The sequence below is a fragment of the Heptranchias perlo genome, chromosome 13 (genome assembly GCF_035084215.1).
Source record: "Heptranchias perlo isolate sHepPer1 chromosome 13, sHepPer1.hap1, whole genome shotgun sequence".
NCBI classification, from domain to species: domain Eukaryota; kingdom Metazoa; phylum Chordata; class Chondrichthyes; order Hexanchiformes; family Hexanchidae; genus Heptranchias; species Heptranchias perlo.
In genome coordinates, this window is record NC_090337.1 from 11,063,924 (window position 1) to 11,086,317 (window position 22,394).

Consider the following 22,394-nt stretch of genomic DNA (forward strand, 5'->3'; position numbering starts at 1 on the left):
AGGCATAGACAGTCTCATATCTAAGTTTGCCGATGACACAAAGATTGGTGGCATTTTAAGCAGTGTAGATGAAAACATAAAATTACAAATGGATATTGATAGATTAGGTGAATGGGCAAAACTGTGGCAAATGGAATTCAATCTAGGCAAATGTGAGGTCATCCACTTTGGACCAAAAAAGGATAGAACAGGGTACTTTCTAAATGGTAAAAAGTTAAAAACAGTGGATGTCCAAAGGGACTTAGGGGTTCAGGTACATAGATCATTGAAGTGTCATGAACAGGTGCAGAAAATAATCAATAAGGCTAATGGAATGCTGGCCTTTATATCAAGAGGACTAGAGTACAAGGGGGCAGAAGTTATGCTGCAGCTATACAAAACCCTGGTTAGACCGCACCTGGAGTACTGTGAGCAGTTCTGGGCACCGCACCTTTGGAAGGACATATTGGCCTTGGAGGGAGTGCAGCGTAGGTTTACTTGAATGATGCCCGGATTTCAAGGGTTAAGTTACGAGGAGAGAGTACACAAATTGGTGTTGTATTCTCTAGAGTTTCGAAGGTTAAGGGGTGATCTGATTGAAGTTTATAAGATACTAAGGGGAACAGATAGGGTGGATAGAGAGAAACTATTTCTGCTGGTTGGGGATTCTAGGAGTAGGGGGCACAGTCTAAAAATTAGAGCCAGACCTTTCAGGAGTGAGATTAGAAAACATTTCTACACACAAAGGGTTGTAGAAGTTTGGAACTCTCTTCCACAAATGGCAATTGATGCTAGCTCAATTGCTAAATTTAAATCTGAGATAGTTTTTTGGCAACCAAAGGTATTAAGGGATATGGGCCAAAGGCAGGTATATGGAGTTAGATCACAGATCAGCCATGATCTTATCAAATGGCGGAGCAGGCACGAGGGGCTGAATGGCCGACTCCTATTCCTATGTTCCTATGTTCCTACACAGCGAGTGGTTAGGATCTGGAATGCACTGCCTGAGGGGGTGGTGGAGGCAGATTCAATCATGGCTTTCAAAAGGGATTTGGATAAGTACTTGAAGGGAAAAAAATTGCAGGGCTACGGGGAAAGGGCGGGGAAGTGGGACTAGCTGGATTGCTCTTGCAGAGAGCCGTCACAGGTCTCAACAGGCCGAATGGCCTCCTTCCGTGCTGTAGCCTTTCTATGATTCTATGTGCTATCTTACGTTTGTTTTCTCTGTGCGTGCGTGCAAGCTTGTGTTGTTTTTGAGATATCGAGTCCTTCTGCTTTTATATTTGAACTGAATTGCAATCATTTTCTGAGTTCGTAACCAATTCAAGGAATCAATATTTTACGGTGTATGTGTCTGTGAATATAGTCATCAAGAGTATGTTAATTTTGACTTGATTTGGTGCCTTCAGAATCTTTGAGGTGATTCTGTTTGTTTAAAATTAGTAAAATGCAATAGCATCAGGAGACTGCCTACACTGTTTGATTTTGTGATTGACTGTGGTGGAAAACAAAACAACCAAAGTCCAAAATAAAAATAATTTAACGAAATTTGGGTTTTTAATCTAAATTACACAAGTCCAGGAGAAAAGCGCTCATTTGAATTAAAATTGGACAAATTAATTGCATTTTTGGCTACTCAGCTATTAAGTGGGGCCAGCCTCCCTGAGGTCCATTCAGTCCAGGCCTCAGTGCCAGCATTGGAGGGCTCACAATTACGGGGTTCTGGCCCTCATAATTATCTGGTAGTAAGGTTCCAGAGGACACATGACAATCGGCCTTTCGTTACTGCTGTGATCAAAGGGGGCCCACAGCTGATATTATTAGTGGGTACTGGTTCTAATGTCACTGTCTTACTTACCTTACACCCCTCTGGCTTTGCAGGAGCCACAGGGGTTATCCATTCACTGCAAGGCTTTAATGGCTCTGCACAGGAATCTATGCAATTGACTCATGTTGACCCGAGTATGGATGGTATTCAGATGTGAATACCTGATCCGGTCTCAATGACTATGCTAATGAATAGGGAGCTATTGGGATCTGATGCATTAACTCGATATGGGATATTGATTGGTTATACTAACCAATGTTTGAGGATAAGCGATGTAACAGGACAACATCGTAATGTGTCTTCCGTGATTATATCCGATATTTTTGCCATGTACGCAATTCAGAAACCTGGACCGTCCCCTCCCCTCACTCATTCTGACCCAGGCGTTGAAGAGATCTTGGACCAGATGGATGGGGTGACGGCTAAACATAAATATGATTGTGGTAGGTTAGGCGAGAAAGAGAGGATTAACGGCCCACCCCACGGTAAATGTAAACAATATCCGATTTCCACTGAGAGCCATCCTTATGTACAGGCTGCAACTGACTCTCTGTTAAAGCAAAATGTGATCCGTCAGGGATCATTCACGGTGAATTCACCAATTTGGCCGGTAAAGAAACCAGATTGTAATTGGCGACTGACAATTGATTACAGGAAATTGAACTCAGTCACACCTTCGTGCGCACCTGTTGTGAGCGGTTCACTCACGTTGCTGGCACAGATTCCGAGGACGGCCGAGATCTTTTCAACCCTCGATATCTCCAATGGATTCTGGAATGTTCCAGTTCACGCGAAGGATCAGTATAAGTTCGCCTTTACTTTCAATGACCAACAATATACCAGGACATGTTTGCCATAGGGGTGCTGTAACCCCCCTACAACGTTCCACAAGTGTATAGCGTCTAGACTGAAGGGATGTTCTCACTCACAGTCTGTTCTCCAATACGTGGATGATATTTTGATTGCCACCAGGACGTGAGAACAACATCTGATAGTACTCCAGGATGTTCTGGGCAGACTAAAGGCAGCCAGTCTAAAGATCAATCCCAAGAAAGCTCAGCTACTACAATCAGAAGTATCTTTCTTGGGGATCAATTTATCGCACAACGGAAAGATGCCTGATACCCACAAAGTGAAGATCGTACAGAGGCTACCAGTGCCAGTGTCAAGGACAGCTCTCCGGTGGTTTTTGGGGCTGGTGGGGTACCAACGATCGTTCATTCCACAGTTTGCAGAACTCGCTGAGCCTTGTACGACTTACTCAAGGGAAATGATGAATCAGTTCAGCAGGATTGGATGGACGAACATACCGATGCAGTAACCGAGCTGAAGCAAACGGCTGCGCAGGCTCCATGCTTGATCTCCCCAGACCCAAATCAGCCTGTTCACCCGGAAGTGGCGGCCACATCCGAAAGCCTAGCAGCCGTATTGTGCCAGGAGGTACGTGGCAGATTGACACCGATTGCTCATGCATCCCGCATCCTGACTGGAGTTGAGAAGACGTTCAACCCATGAGAGCGACACCTTCTAGCAACCTTCTGGGCAGTCAAGCATTTTACGTATATTACCGGGCTACAGACTTTGGTGTTGCATTCTCCCCATACGCCTCTGAACTTGCTACTAAAGCCCAGTAACACGTTGGTCTCGTTGCAACGTCTGTACCACTGGACATTGCAGCTGATGGAACGTGACATCCAGGTGCTCATTCTGCATCTTTTATGGTACCAAGGGAAGACATACATGTGCCCCTTGCCCATCTTACAGTCTGATCACCACCCAGTCCTGAAGATCCCAACAGACGATGCGCAAAGCGTCTACATTGACAGCTCATTCTACCACGTAAATGGGAAACCACATACTGGATTGATGGTGGTTACCCCTGAGCAGGTATACCAGTATAAATGTAACACACATTCTGCACAATATGCTGAATTGGTGGCTTTACTAATGGCCGTTCACATCACACCCAGTGTGGCTACCAACATCTATTCGGACAGTGCCCATGTCATCAACACAATAGTATTGTCGCAGCTCTACTACCGGAATAACTTCTGTACTGCAGCAATGCTCTCCCAATGCTCTTGGATGGCTCTACAAGACAGGAAGGTGCCTATCCACCTCGGGGAAGCCAGGGCTCGAAGTAAAACGGTGTCCCCACATAGCCACGGAAACTCGCTGGCTGATCAACATGCTAAGGCGGCAGCACAGCACGGGGCACCGTTGGAACCCAACTCTCATGCAGCAGGTGTCAGTGGTAGACTCTCCAACCACCTCCCCGTTGACCTGCAGACCTTAAAGAATGAGTATGAGCCCCACTGCCAGATTCGCAAGTGGCACGACCAAGGGATACCTCTTCCACAACTCAGGCCGTATGCCCACCGTACGACTCTCCTGATCAACGAGTCACATTCGGTCCTCATGTACGAAGGACCTGGGTGTCAATTCCCAGTTGTACGTGAGCCACCCAGTTACGCCGAGGACTTCTTCCAAGTCTTTCACTCATCACCTATGGGCGGTCATGCATCGTCAGAAACTACCATCTCTAAAATTAAAGAATCAGCCTGGTGGCCCTCCCTTCAATCCGATATTATTCACAGTTAGTCGATGTTTAGTTTGTCTGCAGCACAACCCAGGAGCGAGTGTTAATCGAGCGTTTTTAAGATCAGCACCTCCCAAGGCGGCCCTTGGACCCACAGTCAAATTGATTTTATTGGCCCACTACCACAAGCGCCCAGTGGTTTTCTTCACTGTCTAGTCATTTTAGATAAATTTACGAAATGCATAGAGGCTTTCCCGGTACACACCAACACGGCTTTAACCGCAGCTCGCATGTTACCGCGCGAGGTGATCTGCAGGTGAGGAGTACCAGTACAGGTGAACATTGATCAGGGGTCACAGTTCACAGGGAACATTTTCGCCGAGTTACAAACAATGATGGGAATCAAACAGAAGTTACATATTTCCCATCACCCACAATCCTCAGGGGTACAAAATGAGTACTTTGCATTTACCAAGGAAGAAGATGGTGCCAAAGTCACAGTAAAAGGGGAGGTAGTTGAGATACTGGATGGCATGAAAATTGATAAAGAGGAGGTACTAGAAAGGCTGGCTATGCTTAAAGTAGATAAGTCACCCGGTCCGGATGGGTTGCATCCTAGGTTGCTGAGGGAAGTAAGGGTGGAAATTGCGGAGGTACTGGCCAAAATCTTCCAATCATCCTTAGATACGGGGGGTGGTGCCAGGGGACTGGAGAATTGCAAATGTTACACCCTTGTTCAAAAAAGGTTGTAAGGATAAACCCGGCAACTACAGGCCAGTCAGTTTAACCTCGGTGATGGGGAAGCTTTTAGAAACGATAATCCAGGACAAAATTAATAGTCACTTGGACAAGTGTGGATTAATAAGAGAAAGCCAGCACGGATTTGTTAAAGGCAAATCGTGTTTAACTAACTTGATTGAGTTTTTTGATGAGGTAGCAGTGAGGATTGATGAGGGCAGTGCAGTTGATGTGGTGTATATGGACTTTCAAAAGGCATTTGATAAAGTACCGCATGGTAGGCTTATCATCAAGATTGCGGCCCATGGAATAAAAAGGGCAGTGGTAGCATGGAAACAAAATTGGCTAAGTGTCAGGAAACAAAGAGTAGTGGTGAACGGTTGTTTTTCGGACTGGAGGGAGGTATACAGTGGTATTCCCCAGGGGTTGGTACTAGGACCACTGCTTTTTTTGATATATATTAATGACTTGGACTTGGGTGTACAGGGCACAATTGGACCAGCCACTACAAGGACTATATCGTGGGGACAAAGCTTATGAACTGTATGCTGAATGTAACCAAGGTAACGACTTATCAGATCCCAGAAGGGTCTGGATTTTGTGTTAAATGTTGGTCAAGACACAGCCTTTGCGGGGGCGCCGCGTGTGGGGGAGCCGCGTGTGGGGGAGCCGCGTGTGGGGGCGCCGCGTGTGGGGGAGCCGCGTGTGGGGGAGCCGCGTGTGGGGGAGCCGCGTGTGGGGGCGCCGCGTGTGCATTTTTGGGGATGCCCTAGTAATAACCACAACCCGGATAAAACTAAACCTGGGAGAATGAAAGAGGAAGGTGTACGAGGAATTCCCAATAGAAGAAATAGCACTGGCAGCGCAAACATGGAGGAAATATGTTGGCCCCGGTTTTGGGAGTATAACGAAGGTTATGTCACATGTCTACTAGGGTCAGGAATAAGTGGCCAGTGGAATGTCTCCCACAGCAAGGGGGCCTGTCACTTACATAGTCGAACAGACAGGGGTAACGGTGATGCTTGCACACCCTCCACCCCACAGGGGCAGTGCTTCCACTCAAAGTTCAGTCACTGTTGCAACATCAGCCAGACCACCTCCTTACCTCCCTGCCACTATCAATGGACATACCTCGCTTAATATTAAAACCCACACTCAGGTTAATACTACTGTCTCAGATACCATATAATCCGAACTTCACAACTACGTTGCCTGGTTTAGATATGATATCCCTCCAATTCAGGAAAGCTTTATAGAATGAATTAGGATGCTTAATAATTCTTTTAAACACCTGTACCAGTTGCAGCAATGGAATCAGGAGCTATCCGCAGATATAGAGAACTTCAGCCCCAATACTTTAAGTGATATCTTCACTCACTCCTGGGTCAGAAGCGCATCACACGTCTTAGTGGTGTTGTAAGTGGTTGTTGTTGTCGTGTTATGTATTGTGATGTGTTGTTTAAAGCGTACGCTTAAAAGGCTTAAGAAAACACGCTCGTGATCTGGAGCTCGCGGCCTTTATACAGGATGGTGCAGATGTTCAGTCATTAAGTTGAGGGATCAAAACTATGATTTTCGCCCTCAAAGTAGGGAACTGTAAGATAATAATGTAAAAGAATAAAAGTAGCTAAGCACTTAAAACGTGCCCAGAGCATAAAGGACAAATTGAAGGATGGAATGTAAAAAAAAACAAGAACTGGCAGTTCTGCTGATAAGAGACATCTATTGATCAGGGAACAGATGTCGCCGAGAATCGCAGACCCCGACGAGAGACTCTGCAAATGTACAAAGCAATTGTCAGCAATGTATATCCTGTACAAGGTAATCGTCAGATCAAAGAAGTAACAACATGCCCATCCCTAGCAATTGACTTTCTATTGTTTCGATGCAAATGATGTCACTCGGGACCACATATTTGCCCAGGAAAAGTACAAGATGATGGGCGCTAAATTGGGCCGTGTAGCGCCCGTTGTTTTGTTGCTACGCGGCCTCACAGATATCCAAGATGGCGTCTTGGATGCGCACGCACACTTCTAGCGTGACGTGCACCGGACACCGCCTTGGTAAAGGGTTTAGCGCATGCGCAAATAACGAACACCGGCATCATGTAAAGTAAGGAGAATATGTGTTCGATCAGTGGGCAACGCTGATTTAAAGGGATACACACCATTTTGGCACTTAGTGCGTTGAGTGGAGCATTGTCTTAACCGCGACTATCTAAACATGTCTTAGAGTGCCTGGACGACCCCCCCACCAGTGCTACTTAAAGGGACCATGTAGGATTTACAGGTTAGTTGCTGGATTATTGTTTTTGACTGCTGATGCATTTGTGACTCTTTTTGGAGGTCTCCTATAATTGAATACTAGGACTAGGGGACATAGCCTAACATTTAGAGCCAGGAAGTGCAGAAGTGAAGTTAGGAAACGCTTCTACACGCAAAGGGTTGGAGAAGTTTGGAATGCTCTTCCACAAAGGGCAGTTGATGCTAGCTCAATTGTGAATTTTAGATCTGAGATTGAAAGATTTCTGTGAACCAAGGGCATTAAAGGATATTGGGCTAAGACGGGTATATGAAGTTAGGTCACAGATCAACCATGATCTCATTGAATGGCAGAACAGGCTCGAGGAGCTAAATGTCACTGCCACTGGTTCCCTCCAGTTATGCGCCACCTTCTCCTGCAAGAAAGTGGGACGACTGTCTGGGTGATGTGCCTGTCATGGTTGAATATCTGACAGTGTGTGTGGCCTGTGAGTTGTAGGTGTGCAACTTGCAACGGTGGTAATGTGTAAGGGTGAGATGAAGCATCTGATTGGAAGAGTTGAGTACTGATGGAAAGATTTTGATTGGTAGGTGGGTGATGGGGGGTTTAGTGTGAGGAGCAGTGGATGTGGCTAGTGGTGCAGTTGGTAGGAGACGCCACTTGACAGTTGACCTCACTCACCTTGACCACTCATGTCAAAGCACTGAACTTCTTCCTGCACTGCATCCCTGTTCGTGGTGCTATGTGTCTGGCATTGACTTAATCCCCTACTGCCTCCCACTGCCTCTTGAGCATATGTCTGGAGGGCCTCTTGCCCCCCCGCCCTCCCTGCAAACATAGGATGCCCCTCCTTCTGTCCACCTCTTGCACCAAGGCCTCTAGTGCATCATCAGAGAATCATGGTCTCTCGCAGGCCTGGTACCAATTCAGACCAGCTGATTGGTGAGGTCTGGCATGCAGATTGGAGGATGTCAGATTTAGTGGTGCGCAACCTTTATTCAATGTTTTAAAATAACTGAACAGTTTATAAACATAGGGATGGAACCTGCATCTGTGTTTTACATGTGCAATGTCTGATCTCTGTTCAGACTCCATGCAAACCCATACCTTATTTTTAGCAAATAACCGGCTACCTTTAAGAGATACAGCCTGTCTTTAAGAGATTCGGGCTCCCCCGCTGGTGGAAAGTGCAAACGTCATTGAATCCTCGTGTCAACGCTGGTTTGGAATGCTTGGTTTAGGTGAGTGTTCAGGCAGGACGAATGTCTCGTCCTGCCTGCGACAGAAGCACCAGGCGCGGGTTAATCGCGGATTGCGAGACCTGCGCCAGGTTTCGGGAGTTAACCAATTTAAACCCCAAGAAATTTTGACCAGCTCTGTCTTATCAAACAAGGGAAACAAAGATAATCCCATTAACTGTTAAATTACTTTAGGGGCCTTTGACGTTGTTACTTGGTAAACAACAAACAAAGATCAATCAAGTACAGGGAAGTCACACTTCACTCTAAACAAGGACTCAGCAACCTTTGTAAGAAATAAACCGTTTAAAGCCAAATCAAGCAAAGACACTCAATGTGTGCATATTAAATGTGAGAGACTTGGAACCGAGTAATGCCAACCTTGTATTCTGTTGTTGTCGCTTATATACCGTGTGTATTGATGATTCTGCTGATGTTATAAAAAGCCTTCTTATACCCAATTGGGACTGCCAAGCGAATTATTGGAAGGGTAACCTAGGGCTGAGTGCCTACAAAACAGGAACTCGATCTCAACTGTGATGCCATTTTCACATTTACCTCAAGGAAGTGGGACAAATGTTGCTAAAAAAACCACTCTCCACGACCACCTGTTATTCTCAACAGCTGTAAGATTTTCCACCGGTCTCTACGCTCCTTCTAACTTATTGATATCCTCCATGCAGCTACTCTGTTATTTTAGATCACAGATATGAGTTTGTTTCTTTCTTAATATCCACTGTGCCTCCAGCAATCTACAGCGTGTCGAACACTCACTGCATGTTCAGGAGGAATCTCCTGGAAGAAGCAACAAACAGAAAAAAAAACAAGGCCAATAAGGGAAAAAATACTCTTTAAAATTCCTCTCCGATCCCCTCAGGCGATCGAAACCAGTCCAGGAGATCACACGGACCAAATGTCATCCATAAAGACACTTACCTTCTATATGATGCGATCTCTGCCCCAGTGAGGAACTGATCCAGCTCCCTCCTGAAGGTACAGAGAGAGTTAGCACTCACCACACCAGCCGGCAATGTATTCCAGAGGCTCACTACTCTCTGGGATAAGAAGAATCGCCAAACATCCTATTCCTACTCTTCCATAGTTTAAACTTGTGTCCCCTGGTCCTCCCCAGTCTGACAAACTGGAATAATCTATCAATAGGGACGCTATCCAGCCTTTAATTATTTTATAGACCTCCTATCAGGTCACCTCTAAATCTGCAGGTGAGTCACAAAAGAGGGAGAGCTAGCCAGCAGTGGTGCAAGAAATAAGTTCAAGGAATAGTTGTCACAGGGGCACCTAACGTCACCACACAAAGGGTGGTGGAAATCAGGAACTCTCTCCCCCAAAAAAACTGTTGAGGCTGGGGGCCAATTGAAAATTTTAAAACTGAGATTGGTAGATTTTGTTAGGTGAGGGTATTATTGCTTACGGAACCAAGGTGGGTAGACGAAGTTAAGGTACAGATCAACCATGATCTAATTGAATGGCGGAACAGGCTCGAGGGGCTGAATGGTCTATGTTCCTGAGCTGTTCCTATGTCAGCTTATGCACGGTGGCACTGAACGAATGCTAATATTACACAGATAAAGCTGCACAAATATCACGAGCTCACCTCTTATCCCTGTTCTTCCCATTCTCTACTTTCCCATTGTTTCTCTGCTCTTCTTTTTTTTTAAAAAAAGTAATTTAACTCCATGGGTGGTGGAGCAAGAAATCTTAATGGATTTCAAGAAGAAACTAGACAGGTTCTTGTCAACAATTGGGATTCAGGGTCATTGGAAACGCGCCAAGGGAATACTGTGGCTAGGTGGGCAAGGTGGAGCGAAGGATCTTCTCCTGCATGAAACTGTCAATGTGCCACTATCTATCTTTCATATACCTTATTTCTCTTTTTTTAAAAAGACTTTAAAGCCTTCACTTCTTCCTCCAGAGTCCCAACCTCATTTTGGAGGAGGAGCAATTATATAAAAAACATGTTGGTTTTGATTGGCTAAATAGAAGCTCCAAATTGAAAGCCATTAATGCTAGTGGATGAATCCGTGATGCTGTCTATGTGCGGGAAAGGCATCTGTGGGTCACTCGGCATTCGCAAATTAATTGCAGACTTGCGTCAATCAAAGGAAACACATGTTTGGTAATCTTACGGATAGTCCCAGAGCCACAAACTTTCGAGCCAGAGTTATGGTAAGTGCAATTTTCTGTTTCCTCTTTTTAGGGACTAGGGGTTTGCCAACGTACCTGACGAAAGGTAGATTTGAAATGTTTTATGGGAGCACAGGAAAATATAGGAACTGCAACTGTGCAATCAATCCAGCAGGTCCCAGAAACTAATATCTCTCAAAACCCCACCAAATTAAGTGAATGATTCAAGAGCTAGATCATTCCCAGCTGGAACTGTGTTCCCTGTGTACAAAAGTTTGAAGTAGAGTTAACCATCCCTTGTTGAAATAATTACTAGAGCACTGTTAGTCTCCTTGTGTATTTTATCTGGGGTTTTCTGTGCTCCTAGTTCAATTTTGAGAGGCGCTGTTTTTTTTTATATAATATTCATTCTCGGGATGTGGGCATCTCTGGCAAGGCCAGCAATTGTTGCCAGTCCCCAGTTGCCCGAGGCTTCTTCAGATGTCAGTTAAGAGTCAACCACATTGGTGTGGGACTGGAGTCACATACAGGCCAGACCGGCTAAGGACAGCAGGTTGTCTCCCCTAAAGGGCATTGGTGAACCAGTTGTTTTATTTTGAGACAGTCCGATAGCTTCAGGGCCATTTTTACTGATACCAGCTTTTTATTTCTGGATTCAAATTTTCAAAATGCCATGGTGGGATTTGAACTCATGTTCTCTGGATTATTAGTCTAGACCAATGGTGTCCTTGTTACAGTTGTTTCTGGCTGAAAACTGTCACCTAATGTGAAGAAGGAAAGCCCTCACTCTTTTGTAATCAGGAATATATTTTATGTTGTTGGTACAGCATTGCCGTCACATCTACTTTTACCATGTTTGATAATCTTTCAGTTTCCATTCATTTAAAAAGCACGAAAACAGAAAATGCACAGGAGGTTCATATGTATCTGAAGGAAAAAGATAGGATAATAATTCAGAGATAACGTCGCAAAGGGTTTATTATTTTATATTATTGCAGATTTCCAGCATTTGCAGGCTTTGTAAATCTCTAGATCAAAAACTTAATTTGTTTTAAATATTTATCTATGGAGGTACCAGTCCGGTAAACCCAATATTGAGTGGAATCAGCGAGCTTCAGAATGTGATCTAGGCATTTGTGAACACTGAGAGGTGGGGTGGGTGGGTCCCAGCACCTGGAAATGGCTGACTTTTCATCAGAGATTGTGAAATGTATTGATATATAACAGAACGTTCTGGACCTGTGAAAAGCAGAAGTTTGCAGTTTCCTTCCCTGCAACTTTGAATACCGCAGTCTTGAGTAAGCGACACTTACTCACCAATAACTTGCTCACCGATGCTCAGTTTAGTTCCTCCAGGACCACTCAGCTCCAGACCTCATTACAGCCTTGATCCAAACATGCACAAAAGAGCTGAATTCCAGAGGTGAGAGTGACTGCCCTTGACATCAAGGCAGCATTTGACCGATTGTGGCATCAAGGAGCCCAAATAAAATTGAAGACAATGGGAACCAGGTGAAAAACTCTCCAGTGGCTGGAGTCATACCTAGCAGAAAGGGAGATGGTAGCAGTTGTTAGAGGCCAATCATCTCAGCCCCAGGACATTGCTGCAGGAGTTCCTCAGGGCAGTGTCCGAGGCCTAACCACCTTCAACGACCTTCCCTCCATCATAAGGTCAGAAGTGGGGATCTTTGCTGATGATTGCACAGTGTTCAGTTCTATTTGCAACCCCTCAGATAATGAAGCAGTCCCTGCCCGCATGCAGCAAGACCTGGACAACATCCAGGCTTGGGCTGATAAGTGGCAAGTAACATTCATGCCAGACCAGTGCCAGGCAATGACCATCTCCAACAAGAGACAGTCTAACCCCCACCCCCCTTGACATTCAATGGCATTACCATCGCCGAGTCCCTCACCATCAACATCCTAAGGGTCGCCATTGACTAGAAACTTAGCTGGATCAGCCACATAAATACTGTGGCTACATGAGCAGGTCAGAGGCTGGGTATTCTGCGGCGAGTGACTCACCTCCTGACTCCCAAAGCCTTCCACCATCTACAAGGCACAAGTCAGGAGTGTGATGGAATACTCTCCACATGCCTAGATGAATGCAGCTTCAACAACACTCAAGAAGCTCGATACCATCCAGGACAAAGCAGCCTGCTTGATTGGCACCCCATCCACCACACTAAACATTCACTCCCTTCACCACCGGCGCACTGAGGCTGCAGTGTGTACCATCCACAGGATGCACTGCAGCAACTCGCCAAGGCTTCTTCAACAGCATCTCCCAAACCCGCGACCTCTACCACCTAGAAGGACAAGAGCAGCAGGCACACGGGAACAACACCACCTGCACGTTCCCCTCCAAGTCACACACCATTCCGGCTTGGAAATATATCGCCGTTCCTTCATCGTCACTGGGTCAAAATCCTGGAACTCCATTCCTAACAGCACTGTGGGAGAACCATCACCACACGGACTGCAGAGGTTCAAGAAGGCAGCTCACCACCACCTTCTCAAAGGCAATTAGGGATGGGCAATAAATGCTAGCCTTGCCAGCGACGCCCACATCCCATGAATGAAAAAAAAGACTTCTCTTTGAGGGGTTATCAGATCACACTAACTTCTCACCAGTTCTCCAGGTCTCCAAGACAACACAGGTAGATGAGAACATAGGAACACAAGAACATAAATAGGCCATTCAGCCCCTGCAGCCTGTTCTGCCATTCAATTAGATCATGGCTGATCTCTATCTTAACTCCATTTACCCGTCTTAGATCCGTAGCCCTTAATACACTTGCCTAACAAAAATCTATCAATTACAAATTTGGAAATTTTCAATTGACCCCCAGCTTCAAAAGCTTTTTGGGGGAGTTAGTTCCAAATATCCATTACTTTTTGTGTGAAGAAGTGTTTCCTGACGTAAACCCTGAACGGCCTAGCTCTGATTTTAAGGTTATGCCCCCTTGTTCTGGACTCCCCCGCCAGAGGAAATAGTTTCTCTCTATCTACCCTATCAACTTCTTTAATCATCTTAAACATCTCAATTAGATCTTCTGTACTCAAGGGAATACAAACCTAGTTTATGCCACCTGTCCTCATAATTTAACTCTTTTAGCCCCTTTAGTTGGAGGCAACTGGTTCTCAGGTCTCCCGCATTGTTATTTTGAGCTGATTGCTTGGAGGCCGATCGATCATTGTCCTCCTGATATTCTCATTTCCCCTTCATGTCAGGAGGCACCCAAGATCGGTTTGGCACCTGGTCCCTGCACAGTAACTGACATGTGGAGTTCAGTAGGGTAGGAGATTGAACCACTGCTGTACCAGTATGTGCCCACAATGTATCAGATAAAAATAAGTTTCTAGGTGTCTTCCCACAACACTATCCTGGACCTCTCCTTGGTCTGCCCAGCCTTTTTTCAATCAGTCTGAGCTCCCGTTTGCTTTCCAGCACCACTTCAAGCTAGACTCAATGGGGCTGAAAGTCCGCAGTGAGGCTGGGGAGACACATCTCCAGGTAAGTGCCAGGATGTGCCAGCCTGGGACATCTGCTGCTGACCCTGCCAAAGGTCAAGCTAGAAGTCCCTTCACTTGCATGGCAATGGCAGATGCCTTCATTACCAGGGAGCTGGGGCTCATCTCTGAGAATAGTTTGAAATACAGAAGGGAAAAATAGCTAAAATAAAAGAATCCAAAAACATAATTGCATGTGTGTGAGGATGTGTGTATATGTGTGTGTCTATATGTGTGTGAGTGTGTGTGTGTGTGATTACACAAACTAGGGTTGTGTCCCCTGGAATTTAGAAGATTAAGGGGTGATTTGATCAAAGTTTTCAAGATATCAAGGGGAACTGATAGGGTAGATAGGGAGAAAATATTTCCACTTGTTGGAGAGACTAGAACTAGAGGACATAGCCTAAAAATTAGAGCCTAGACTTTCAGGAGTGAAGTTAGAAAACACTTTTTTTTATTTGTTTATGGGATGTGGGCGTCGCTGGTGAGGCCGGCATTTGTTGCCCATCCCTAATTGCCCTTGAGAAGGTGGTGGTGAGACGCCTTCTTGAACCGCTGCAGTCCGTGTGGTGAAGGTTCTCCCACAGTGCTGTTAGGAAGGGAGTTCCAGGATTTTGACCCAGCGACGATGAAGGAACAGCGATATATTTCCAAGTGAGGATGGTGTGTGACTTGGAGGGGAACGTGCAGGTGGTGTTGTTCCCATGTGCCTGCTGCTCTTGTCCTTCTAGGTGGTAGAGGTCGCGGGTTTGGGAGGTGCTGTCGAAGAAGCCTTGGCGAGTTGCTGAAGTGCATCCTGTGGATGGTACACACTGCAGTCACAGTGCGCCAATGGTGAAGGGAGTGAATGTTTAGGGTGGTGGAAGGGGTGCCAATCAAGCGGGCTGCTTTGTCTTGGATGGTGTCGAGCTTCTTGAGTGTTGTTGGAGCTGCATTCATCCAGGCAAGTGGAGAGTATTCCATCACACTCCTGACTTGTGCCTTGAAGATGGTGGAAAGGCTTTGGGGAGTCAGGAGGTGAGTCACTCGCCGCAGAATACCCAGCCTCTGACCTGCTCTTGTAGCCACAGTATTTATATGGCTGGTCCAATTAAGTTTCTGGTCAATGGTGACCCCCAGGATGTTGATGGTGGGGGATTCGGCGATGGTAATGCCGTTGAATGTCAAGGGGAGGTGGTTAGACTCTCTCTTGTTCGAGGTGGTCATTGCCTGGCCCTTTTCTGGCACGAATGTTACTTGCCACTTATGAGCCCAAGCCTGGATGTTGTCCAGGTCTTGCTGCATGCGGGCTCAGACTGCTTCATTATCTGAGGGGTTGCGAATGGAACTGAACACTGTGCAATCATCAGTGAACATCCCCATTTCTGACCTTATGATGGAGGGAAGGTCATTGATGAAGCAGCTGAAGATGGTTGGGCCTAGGACATTGCCCTGGGGAACTCCTGCAGCAATGTCCTGGGGCTGAGATGATTGGCCTCCAACAACCACTACCATCTTCCTTTGTACTAGCTATGACTGGAGAGTTTTCCCCCTAATTCCAATTGACTTCAATTTTACTAGGGCTCCTTGATGCCATACTTGATCAAATGCTGCCTTGATGTCAAGGTCAGTCACTCTCACCTCACCTCTGGAATTCAGCTATTTTGTTCATGTTTGGACCAAGGCTGTAATGAGGTCTGGAGCCGAGTGTTCCTGGCGGAACCCAAACTGATTATTGGTGAGTAAAGGGTGGTAGAAGTTCGGAACTCTCTTCCACAAACAGTAGTTGATGTTAGCTCAATTGTTAATTTTAAATCTGAGATTGATAGATTTTTGTTAACCAAGGGTACTAAGGAATATGGGCCTAAGGCAGGTATGTGGAGTTAGGTCACAGATCAGCCATGATCTCAATGAATGGTGGAACAGGCTCGAGGGGCTAAATGGCCTCCTCCTGATCCTATGTTCCTATGTGTAATGTGTGTGTGTATGTGTAATGTGTGTGTGTATGTGGAATGTGTGTACATGTGTGTGTGTATGGTCATTGGGTGAGGCTAGGCTCAGGCTGACCTCTACCTATTATCACACTTGAGTTGACTGCTAGAGCAAAAGCTTTGGACCAATTACAACTCTCGGTCCAGCTTCCTGCCTTTCCCCAAAGAGATCAGCGTGGATGGAGGGACAAAAGAAACAAAAAAAACAGGGGGTGGGGAAAAGAGATTTTTACAGATTTATAAATAAATTACATTTTCAGGTTGACTCCCTCTCATTAACCTTTTGGCCAATTAATTCTGATCATGTAGGAGCTCACAAAATGAAACAACTCTCAGGAACTGCAAAACCGACCCTGAATATTGCTTCCATATGAATTGTTTTTCATTTTGATCCAATTCTTACTGAATTACTAACATGGCCATGTAATCCTATTTAAAGATTTTAGGTTGGAAATCACTTGGTGATGTGAGTGGGTAAACACGGTGCACACTTCCTTGATTTTCCTCTGTCCCACTATTTTAACATGGGCTTTAAACCCCTTATTTTAAACTGATTAATGCCTGTACAAAATAACGGCGATTTACCTGTGTGTATGTGGAGACAGCAGCACAGTTACCACAAGCTACAGTAGTGCTGTCTTCAGTTTTATTAAACCCAACTATAGGTTTCGATTGATGGAAAAAAATGAGTGATCCAGAGTGTCACAACCTTCCCTTAAGCAAGAGAGAACAAACTTGCACTTTTCACAACCTCCGAATGTCCCAAAGCATTTCACATGCAATAAAACACTTTTTGAAGCATTGTCACTGTTGTAATGTAGGGCAATGCGGCAGCCAATTTGTATACAGCAAGGTCCCTCAAACAGCAATGAGATAATGACCAGATAATCTGTGTTAGTGATGTTGGTTGAAGAATAAATATTGTCCAGGACACCAGTAAGAACTCCCCATCTCTTCTTTTGAAATGGTGCCATGGGATATTTTAGATCCACCTTGAGAGGGCACACAGGGCTTTGGCTTCTGAAAGATGGCACCTCCGACAGTGCAGCACTCCCTCTGTACTGTACTGGGAGTGTCACCCTAGATTACGTGCTCAAGTCTCTGGAGTGGGACTGGAACCCACGACCTTCTGACTCAGAGGCGAGAGTGCTAATTTTGAGCCCAGGATGACTTTTTTTTTTCTCAACTCTTCGATGCCTTTTAATCACACATCTTTATGTACCTCTTTCATCTAACTCTATTTTTTTCTGTAATTTCTAGGAGATGAACGAGACTTGCACAAATATCAATGCAAACGTGGAAAGATACTACCTCGCGACAATGTACATCATTGAGTTCATCATAGGACTGATAGGGAACGTCACCGTGATAAGCGGCTATGTCTTCTGCCTGAAGAGCTGGAAGTGCAGCAACATCTACCTCTTCTTCCTCTCTGTCACGGATCTCCTTTTTATTTGTACACTCCCAATGTTTGCGATCCAGTACGCAAACGACAGCGAATGGTTCTACAGCGACCTGTGCTGTAAGTTTAATCGGTATTTCCTCAACTCCAACCTCTACTTGAGTGTCCTCTATCTGACCTGTATCAGTATCGATCGATATTTGCTCGTGAGAAACCCAACAAGGCTCCATTGGTTCCAGAGAAAGCAGACAGCTGTCGCCATCTGTTTCCTCTTGTGGATCTTCGTCACAGTGGAGCTGATACCCATGTTCACTTTCATCGGCCCCAAAAACGTCACAGATAACGACGAGCATATTGTGGTGTGTGTCGATTATGCGAGCTCTGGGAATGCCTGGCACAGCTTGATTTACAGCATGTTCCTCACCATCGTTGACTTTATCCTCCCGCTGTGTGTCATGGGGTTCTGCAGCATTCAAACAGCAAACAGCATAAGGAAAATTAGCTCCCAGCGTCGTAGGAACATAAATCTTGAAAAGCCTCATCGGCTCGTTATATCGGCGTTGGTCATTTTCTCAGTGCTCTTTACTCCTTACCACATCATGCGAAACGCCCGTATTGCCTCCAGAATTGGCAACAGGAGACGATCGCTGTGCACCCACTGGGGCATAAAGGCTGGCTACGCTATCACGAGGCCTATCGCTTACCTCAGCTCCGCCATAAACCCCATTTTCTATTTCCTGCTGGGCGACCGATTCAGAGAGACACTCCTCAGCAAGTTGCCGTTCTCCATCCCAAGACTGCTGTCACATCCTTCAAGCAGGGGGCAAAGCTGAATGAAGAGGCCTTTCATTTGGGCAAAAGAGCAGCATGTTAAGAATGGTCGGCAGCCATTTTATTTTCAGCCACTTTTTGCATCATGACTGGATCGAAGCTGGAGGTAGTCTGAATGCCATCGGTTTGTGCCTCATATATCCTTTAATAGTGCAGAACTGTCTCGAAATTACTGCTTTCTTTGAAGGGAGTTGTTTAGATGCCTGTAACTACTGTTGATAATACTACTACTACAATTAAATTCCCGTCTGTCAGCTCAGCGGTGCTGATGGGGCCTATTTTCGTTCCAGAGGTCTGGAATTGACCAAGTGTTCGACCATTACTCTTTGGCTACTCTCATCAACAACAACAACAATTTGCATTTATATAGCACCTTTAACGTAGTAAAAAGGTGCTTCACAGGAATGTAATCAGACAAAATTTGATACTGAACCACATAAGGAGATATTAGGACAGGTGACCAAAAGCTTGGTCAAAGAGATAAGTTTTTAAGGAGCGACTTAGAAAAGGGGAGAGGGAGGAGGAGAGGTTTAGGGAGGGAATTCCAGAGCTTAGTGCCTAGGCAGCTGAGGGCACGGCCGCCAATGGTGGAGCGCTGAAAATTGGGGATGCGCAAGAGCTTCAGGATTGGAGGAGCGCAGAGATCTCGGAGGGTTGTAGGGCTGGAGGAGGTTACAGAGATAGGGAGGGGCGAGGCCACGGAGAGATTTGAAAACAAGGATGAGAATTTAAAACTGAGGCATTGCCGGACCGGGAGCCAATGTAGGTCAGCGAGCACAGGTGGTGATGGGTGAACGGGACTTGGTACTCTCACTAGGTTGAGCATGCCAATGTCCAGGGGTCGTGGCCCTTGGAGCCGCGAATAAGAGCTGGGTAATTCGGCAGAACCCAACTGCAAGTATAACCACCCTTCTGGGTCCGGTTGTTTGCCATACAGAAGTGTGCCAACTCCAGGGCTCACCCCATACACCCCACTGCTGACAATACCCCTGGGAAAAAGACAAAATATTTGCATTGATTTAAACAATTTTTTTAAATTGCGTAATATTATTATTAACTATTACATTTATTCCACGTGAGGCAGTTTTTGTGGAGTGGCTCTAAATTTATTACAAGGGATTGCAGGCAGTATCATGGCACAGTTCACCATCGTGCTGTACCATGGTCTCTTGTAAGTACAGAATCTGTCTTGGGCTGTCACTGGTCACAGTTTCCATTGCTGAACAGCCAGGAGATAATTGCATCAAGGACTGTTCAGTCACTGCATTTTCCTGTTTTCTTCCCACATCCTTCCAATATAGCAATCATCTACCTTGAAGAAATGAAAGTCTGAATGAACCCGGCCAAGATTTGAACCTGAGAATCTTCTGGCCCTATTGAACTGACTGAACTAACCCTGCTTGGAATGGGGAGGAAAATTAAAGTTCAATTCCTCCAAGTTCCCTATCTCGGTCACGTGTCCGGACTCTGCTCAGCATCTCTGTGTAAAACAAAAAAGCTTTCACGCTGATTTTGTGATCAAATGAGAAATGAAGGTGAATGGTCAAGTCCCTTACTGAGAGGGCGGCACCAGAGGTGAATAGATTGATAGAAAAAAATCAGGAAAATAGTCACTGGATAATGCCATGCTTGTAGGTGGATGGAATGGTGATAGGAGGTGAGGAATTCTCTGAGGGCCTGGGACAGAATGAGTTAGTGGGACCCAATGCAATGAGTCTTGATTTCAACAATAAGGAAAAAAGGGAGGAAGAAGATCATGCAGAATGGCTAGTGTTTAAGTTTAAAGGAAAAAAGTAGTGGTCAAGTTAGCAAGGGAAAGTCGGCAATAATTTGTTATTGATTCGTGTACATGATTTTAATACAAAGAACATTCTCACTTAAATGAACCAAAGGTGGCCTAACATTTCATTGTAACCACTTATGTGAAATTAGGTAAGAAATTACCCTGATTACATTCATCGAAATGTCTACATATTGTCTTCACTCTTTCTCTGGTGCTTTAATGGAGGCAAGTCGCAAGTCACATGTCTTCCCCTCAACTGGGAACGGCATGACTCTATAAGGGAATCACGACACTTAAATTAACAAGTAAGAACAGCGTACCATATCAACATCTTCACAATTTTCATTACTTTCGCTTGTATTGTCATGTAGGTAGTTTGACTGATAGAATCATGCTAAATGCCGCATTGAATGTGTCAGAATCTGCATTTTATATAAACACCAAAGTATCATTAAAAAGAATTTTGTATATAAAAAATAAAATAAAAATTTCTCTATTAGTTGTGTGCGTTTTATTGAAACAGAAGGGGCTCGATTTTCAAAGGGCGGGGGGGTCAATGGGCGCGCGGGTAACCTGAGTAATAAAATCCTACCGTTTCCCACGCGATCGCAAGTTAATTGGTGGCCCTTAACGTGGCTTCCGGGTTTGCCGTCCGAAAGCTGCACGGTGGGCGGACTGCGCACCGGCATAACGCGCTGTCAGCTGGAAGGGCTCTATTTAAAGGGCCATTGCTCCAAAGGCTTTTGAGCAAAACCCAAAAACACGATGGGGCAGCACAGGGGCAAGGCCGCGCCATGATTTAATGATGCCTCGCTCCAGCAGCTACTGGCCGGGGTGAAGAGGAGGAGGGAAGTGTTTCACCTTGTGGACAGAAGGGAGTGCCCTACCTCTGCCACCAAGAAGGCCTGGCTCGAGGTGGCAGAGGAGGTCACCAGCAGGAGCAACATCTCCCGCACCTGGGTCCAGTGCAGGAAGTGCTTCAATGACCTAACTAGGTCAGCCAAAGTGAGTAAACTTACTGATTCTCCTGCATTCTGTGTTCCACATCACCACCCCCCCCTCCTCCAATCCTCATTCTGCTCTGCCAAGACTACTCCATCACATCACTCCTCACACCCACTTAAGGCTCATCCTCAATTTACGAGCACTTCCTCACCTCCCCATTTGTCACCCCACCACTACCACTCACCCCAATCCTCATCCAATGAGATGTCTCTGTTTCATACTCACCCTCTGATGCACCTCTTTCACGGGCAGCTTCACCCAAAGCAATGCATTCATCGGTCGGCCACTTCACCATCACTCACTCACACGTCTGTACTTTCTCCCCTTCTAGGAGAAGGGAGCGCAAAATGCACGTGAGAGGGTGAGGACTGGAGGGGGCCACAGCAAATAGTGGTCCTCACAGAGGCGGAGCAGGAGGCGCTGGAGATGAGCCGCACCCTCGAGTGCCTGACCGTCGGGGACGCCGAGACTGGCCTCCCACAAACATCTGGTGAGACAACATTAACATTCATCACACACAACATGAATTGATGTTAACAATGATTGGCATATTGAACACCTCAGTATGCTCATCGCAACATGACACATCTGTGATGATACTTAATATTGCCTTCTGTTCTCTTCCAGGCACTTCAACGACCGAAGTGATGGGAGAGGATGATTCCTCAGAGGAGCTCCCGGCCTCTGAGGGTGCACCGTCACATCATAGTGAGCCATCCACCAGCACAGATACTCATACCTTGGTGGGTCCTAGTACTCAGTTAGTTGGGTTGGCACCTGGTGAGTCACTACACACAAGTGAACACAAGCAGACACTGGTAGCAGGGGCGGCTGTGGAGAGTCGATGTCGGTGGGCGCATTCCTCTCCAGGCTCTGCTCAGCTGGACGCAGATGCTGAACCGGGGTTGCCATCCTTTAAAAGGAGAATGATCGAGGGACAGCAGCATATTTGCGAGGTACTGGAACAGGTGCCACGCACACTCTCCACAATAGTGCAGAGGATGGAGGAGTCCAACTCCTGCATTAGTGGAATGGTGGCACAGGTAAGTGCGGGAATGTCTACGATGGAGAGAAGGCTAGCCTTCGTTGAGCTTCAAGCGCGGCTCACATTTGAGTCCATTCAGGCCCTGACAATGGCTGTTCGGACTCAGGGAGAACAAA

General features: G+C 45.9%; 1 protein-coding gene across 1 annotated transcript; it reads left to right on the top strand.

Annotated features, from left to right (window-relative positions):
• Positions 1–10,658: 10,658 nt before the first annotated feature.
• On the top strand, positions 10,659–20,703 carry LOC137331005 (succinate receptor 1-like). The gene is made up of 2 exons (XM_067994596.1): positions 10,659–10,771; positions 17,473–20,703. The coding sequence occupies exons 1-2, from the start codon at positions 10,715–10,717 to the stop codon at positions 18,445–18,447; spliced, it is 1,032 nt and encodes a 343-aa protein (XP_067850697.1). The 5' UTR covers positions 10,659–10,714; the 3' UTR covers positions 18,448–20,703.
• Positions 20,704–22,394: the final 1,691 nt, after the last annotated feature.